The sequence below is a fragment of the Pseudochaenichthys georgianus genome, chromosome 17 (genome assembly GCF_902827115.2).
Source record: "Pseudochaenichthys georgianus chromosome 17, fPseGeo1.2, whole genome shotgun sequence".
NCBI classification, from domain to species: domain Eukaryota; kingdom Metazoa; phylum Chordata; class Actinopteri; order Perciformes; family Channichthyidae; genus Pseudochaenichthys; species Pseudochaenichthys georgianus.
In genome coordinates, this window is record NC_047519.1 from 42,577,138 (window position 1) to 42,582,967 (window position 5,830).

At 42.7% G+C, this 5,830-nt stretch overlaps 1 protein-coding gene across 1 annotated transcript in view; it reads right to left on the reverse strand.

Annotated features, from left to right (window-relative positions):
• Positions 1–5,830, reverse strand: part of myo10 (myosin X) — a 150,207-nt gene that overhangs the window by 50,403 nt on the left and 93,974 nt on the right. Inside the window, 8 exon segments of the mRNA XM_034104935.2 lie at positions 262–354; positions 1,426–1,492; positions 1,838–1,938; positions 2,635–2,781; positions 3,866–3,987; positions 5,063–5,192; positions 5,574–5,677; positions 5,815–5,828. Coding sequence (XP_033960826.1) covers positions 262–354; positions 1,426–1,492; positions 1,838–1,938; positions 2,635–2,781; positions 3,866–3,987; positions 5,063–5,192; positions 5,574–5,677; positions 5,815–5,828 — 778 coding nt within the window.

Consider the following 5,830-nt stretch of genomic DNA (forward strand, 5'->3'; position numbering starts at 1 on the left):
TTTCATATTCTGTTCTTGTACATATCATATTCTATTTACATGTAGATTCTTGCACCGCTTTTCATTTAGTATTTTTGCGTTTTATTCTACGTTGCCTTGTTGGAGGAGCTCAGGTCAGAATAATTTCATTGCCATTTCTACACTTTGAGCACATGACAATAAAACCGTTGAATTTAAAATCTGTTCTTAATACTATTAAAAAATGATGAATAAAGGAGTTCAAGCCGTACATCTGTAATAATGTGAGTGTTCGAGTCGTACCGAGTGCTGACTGTGCAGTTTCTCCAGTAAAGTGCAGTCTGTGGCTTTGGGGAAGTGACTCTCCTCGTTCATCAGCGCCAGCACCCCCAGTTTCTGTGGGAAAGACAGTGGACAAATTAGCAGAGAAGAATAATGTCGGATGGTCTACGTATGCAAAGAAGCATATTCTCTTTCTTTCTAGTTTCAATATTTTTACGCTGCTATGGACAGTCTTGCATTAATGTACATTTCCCAAAGATATTGAAGTGACTGTTATTTTGTATTTATTGATTGTTGTGTTTTTATTTAGGTCTTAAAGGGGACCTATCAGGCAAAATGCACTTTCTGATGTCTTCTCTACATCAACATGTGTCCCCGGTGTGTCCCCGGTGTGTCCCCGGTTTGTCCCCGGTGTGTCGGGGAACTCACGCAGCGTCAGGAAATAACCCCTCTCTCTTTTTCTCCGTACCCAAATCTCTAAAAACGGGGAACAACGGAGCTGATCCAGATTTGCGTCCGATATGACGTAACATCTGAAATGTGGACCCACGGGCCAATCAGAAACGTTGCTATCGGAAACAATGCCCGACTGCTTTGGACGTAATATGGTCGGTGTTTACATTAGCATGCTAACACTCAGAGCTAACCTGTGCTGGAGAGCATGTGTGTGAAGAAGCAGGAAGTAGAAAGGAACTCAGCTTGTGGTGTAACCGGCAAGAGAGAAAGCCTTTGAGCTCCAGACTGTTTCAGATCCTTGATAATCCATGATATGGCGTTTCATCACGGCAGCATTTAGTTTAGACGGTAGCTGCCGGGTCCCGCATGAGCTCAGACCCTCCTCTTTATAGCTTTATCCCCAAATCAGCACTTTAGAAACAGGAAGTGATATGTATAAATGTGTGTGTTGATTGTGTATATATATACATATTGGTATACATATTTTTATATATCTTTGTTTTTGTATTCGGGATTGTGGGAAACAGTATTTCGATCTCTCCGTCTGTACACGCATTGGGGAAATAGTATTAAGTAAAAATGACTTAAGCTAAAGTTAACTTTCTGGATTTGAAGACCATTATTTCATACGGATAATTAAATGAGTCTTGAATGTACGGGAATTAAAAGGACTTGATAACCTGTAAGTGTATAACGTCCGTGCAGAAGGTGTTTTAATAAGCGTCGTACCTTCTCGATGAGATCCAGACACTCTCCGTTATCCATCCAGTTGATGTCCACCCAAACCAGACCTTCCCTGCAGACACAGGACATGACTTTAATCTCTTTTTGTCCCTCATAGGACTTAGCACCGGAACTGGGAGGACAGAGCCTTCTTCGTGACAATCTCACCATGTTCAAATGCCAAAACTCGCCTTTCAGAACTGCTTTAATCTGTTATTAATGCTGTGTTTAGGGTTAGTTGTTGGTTAATTGTGTTATTTCTACTTTTAAAGTGTCTTTGAGTTTCCAGAAAAGCGTTCTATGTATAAAATGCATTATTCGAAGCAACAGCAAATAGTATTTAAAGTCTCGTTAGAATTTGGATAAAATAACTGACACATTTTAGAAACGATCTGAGTGCAAATCAACCTCCACCTACTTGTTGTACTCGAGCTGCTCCAGGGAGAAAATGTGCTTGTTGAAATATTCCTGCAGCTTCTCGTTTGCATAGTTGATGTTGAACTGCTCGAAGCGGTTCACCTGTTGGACAACATTCAATATCAGACATTTTTACTGCTAATTCTTACGTCCATATTTGACTTCTTTATTGCACATTCTTACTTTAACTTCTTATATCAATATTTGTCTATTTTGCTTTATTTATATTTAGTTTTATTTTAAATTCGACCCAAAATAAACTGAGAATTTGGATTTTCATTCTTGATTTTTTGCATTTTCTTATCGTACTGTACGCAAATGAGGCATTATGTAAGAACTATGGTGAATTTAGGATACATCTACACATTCAAATAGACAACGTTAATCAAATAAATGCTTTTCTTTGGCAGATTACACAAATACTACACAATAATAGACCCGTATTACACCATTATTACCCTGATAATACACCATTATTACCCTGATAATACACCATTATTACCCTGATAATACACCATTATTACCCTGATAATACACCCTTATTACCCTGTTAATACACCATTATTACCCTGTTATTACACCATTATTACCCTGATAATACACCATTATTACCCTGATAATACACCATTATTACCCTGATAATACACCATTATTACACATAATTTTGGATTGTTTTCTTTCCCCTATTCTGACAAACAAACAAAGCAATGAGCACACACTCTCAACCAGTGCATGAAATAAATCCACAGCCCTGTTTTTCGTCTGTAATAGTTATATCAGTATTTTTTGTTCACGCACCTCGAAGTTCTCGAAGCCGAAGATGTCGAGGATGCTGATGGACTTGAAGTCCTCTCGTCCTCGGATGCGGGTGTTGAGCTTGCGGATGATCCAGTTGAAACACTGCGAGTAAAGAGCCATGGCCATGGAGTCTCTGGAGTCCACCGCCTGAAGGGGAGAGACACGGTTACTGGACCGCATTTATAACGACACTTGAGAGATCTCCTATCATGTGATTGTTAGGCATATATTATGGGTCTCAGGTTTAAACAAAAAGAGAGAGGGTTTTGTTTTCTGACACACCGGGGACACATTTATGTATAAAAGACATCAACAAGTGCATTTTGCATGATAGGAGACCTTTAAAGCTCTTTTACATATACAGTATATATATATATATATTAATGCTGTCAAAATTATCGCGTTAACGGCGGTAATTAATTTTTGGAATTAATTGCGTTAAAATATTTAACGCATTTAACGCATGTGCAGAATGGCCCGTCCCATACGTGCCACCAGTGGCAGTGCCAGGGTATGGCTGGGGTAGGCTGCACCCATACCAAGAAATGGCTTAGCCCCACCATGAACAATGATGTTAAAGTAAGCAACATAAAGTCCGCCAACTCGCGCGGAGTAAATTGCACAGCAGCCTAAGATTGATTTCAGTAGTCACTTGTCTGGAAATACCGGGAAATACCGAAGACCAGAAACGGTTTTAAGAAAACTTTTGTCACGTAGTGATCGTCTTCTCAATAGAACATCTTTGATAATGTCTTCTGGCCAATCAGAATCAAGATAACGGCGTGGTGTTGTTGCAGGAAGTCCCGACGGAGAATACTGTTGCTGTAGTACAGGGGTGCACATAACTGGTACGCAGGTTATGTGCGTAATCTGAAATGCGTCCCGTCACTTGTGTCACAAAGCGCATTTGCGTACCGACGTCCTTGTGAAGCTTTTCCAGAAGGCGGTTAGATCACCGGACGACAGAGTCGGTCTCCGTGTGCACAGACAGGCTGCTGTTAACGTCGGTCTGTACAACGGAATTCTGCCAAAACTACGCCAACCGGCTGCGGAGGGAGACTCCCCCCATCACTGGAGAACTGCGCTAAAACAGCTGATCACAACGTTCACACTCTGTGGTCACGAAGTACTCCACTAGCCCCCCCCCCCGGTCTGAACCAAGGTCTAAAGTCTTAAAACCTTCACCAATGTCCGCCCTGTGTTTGGTCTTAAAATAGTCACGATTCCTCACCTGCTCCACGGTGAGGGGGGTGGAGATCTCCTCCCCTCTCAGGATCATGGATCTGTGCGTCAGGACTTCAGCCATCTGATCCGGGTTCAGACCCAGCAGGTCGGAGGTCCGGCTGAGAGCCGCTGAGGAAATACAGAACATCGAGACTTCAGACACGAGTGGACTGGATGTTCAAATGTGTTTACGACAGGTGAAAGCAATACTATCTACAATTAAGGTGTCGACAAACATCCCTCCCGGCCTCCCAGCCTTTGAAGAACATATAATGTGCAACCGAAGCAACTTGCTGAAGACGAAGCAGAGAAGAGGTTGAAGAAGGGCAACAAATAATAATTTAGCAGCCTTATTCCTAACAAAGTCACCTTCAGGATGTTCTGGACCAGTGTTTTTCAAAGTGGGGGCCCCGACCCCCCCAGGGGGCGCCAGGGGGGTCCCGCAAAGTTTGAGGGAAACGGGATTTTTTTTGTTATGTTATTAATAACTGCATATCTATCAATCTGTGTGTCTTTTGATGCCAATCTTTTCATATTTTTTGTTTTTGAATCACACGACCGCCCTTCAAGCCAATCAGAATCGAGCTGCCGCTGCTGAGAGTGAAACTGAGTATCTGCTCAGCTTTTGGAGCAAGTGAGAGCGAGTGAATGTTTCGCTCAGCAGCTGGATGAGAGCACGGATGTAGCAAATGTCGCAGAGTTGCTTGCATAAATCAGATTTATTTAAAAAGACAACTTTGTTGAGGAAATATTATTTTGCAAAGCTCTGGAAGGTAGGACCACATGAAGAGAACATCATCTCAAATGGACTTGACTGGTCTCGTTGTGTGGGTGTGTGCTCTGATGCCTGTCACAGCCCCCATGGCTGTGACAGGCACTTGTACACATCATTTAAAAAAAAAAACAGGGGGGTCCCCGCCAGAGGACAATGCTATATGGGGTCCTTGGCATGGCAACGTTTGGGAACCCCTGTTCTGGACAAACAACCTCAATCACATGACTGTTCTGTGTCCTATATTCATGTTGCACTATTGGAGGAGCCTGTGTTTTACATTGGCATATCTACACTGTAGCTAATGTGACAATAAAGCCTTGAAACTTGAAGAACAACTTTATTGAAATGGCTTTTTGTGAAACAAAGACTGAGGTGAGAGTGAAAGGCAACGCGCTGAAAAGAGGCGACAGCTTGAGGAGAATCTCAGACCTGATTTGGCGGAGACCTGCGCTCCTCCGGCCGTCATGAACTCGATGTTTCCCGCCTGGAGGATTCCTGAGAGGAGGCGCAGGATCTCCCCGATGTTCTCCTCCGTGAACTGCATCGTACGCATGGCATTCTGGGTAAAAAAACACACAGTAGGAAGTTGATGGAAACCCTGAAATCGCTGCTTAATGACCGTTTGTTTTGGACTGAAAGCAGCCGTTCGTTACGTTCCGTGTTCAGAAGAGGATTAGACTTCTGGGGGGTTTGGATTTTGCAGCGTCACTGGAACTACATGTCTGGGAAATACTTAATTCCAACCCTTTAATGGGCATTGAATATTTAGGGTAATTAATTGATTGCTATTTTCTACATTACACCCATAATACACTGTTATTACACCAGTATTACACATGGACACAGGCTGTCCAACACATTTATCCTCAGGACATTTAAGGGTTAACTTTTATATGTATCTATGTCTGCCTGTGCAGGTAAATATATCAATGAAGCGTACCAGAACTTCCTGGAAGGTGGCGTTGTCGTTGATGGTTTTATCGTCGGAGCAGCTGGACTGTCTCAGGTAATGGTAGCTGTCTGGCTGCGTCAACGCAAAGGCCTCTGCAACCAACCACACACACACAATTGTCAGTAGATGCAGTTATTTTATCCCTATGCACTCAACAGACTGCAGTGTGTCTCTCTTAAACGTTGGTCAAAGTCATCCACAGGTCTAAGTGTGTTTGAGCAGGACTCGCCTTTCTGCTGGGGGTT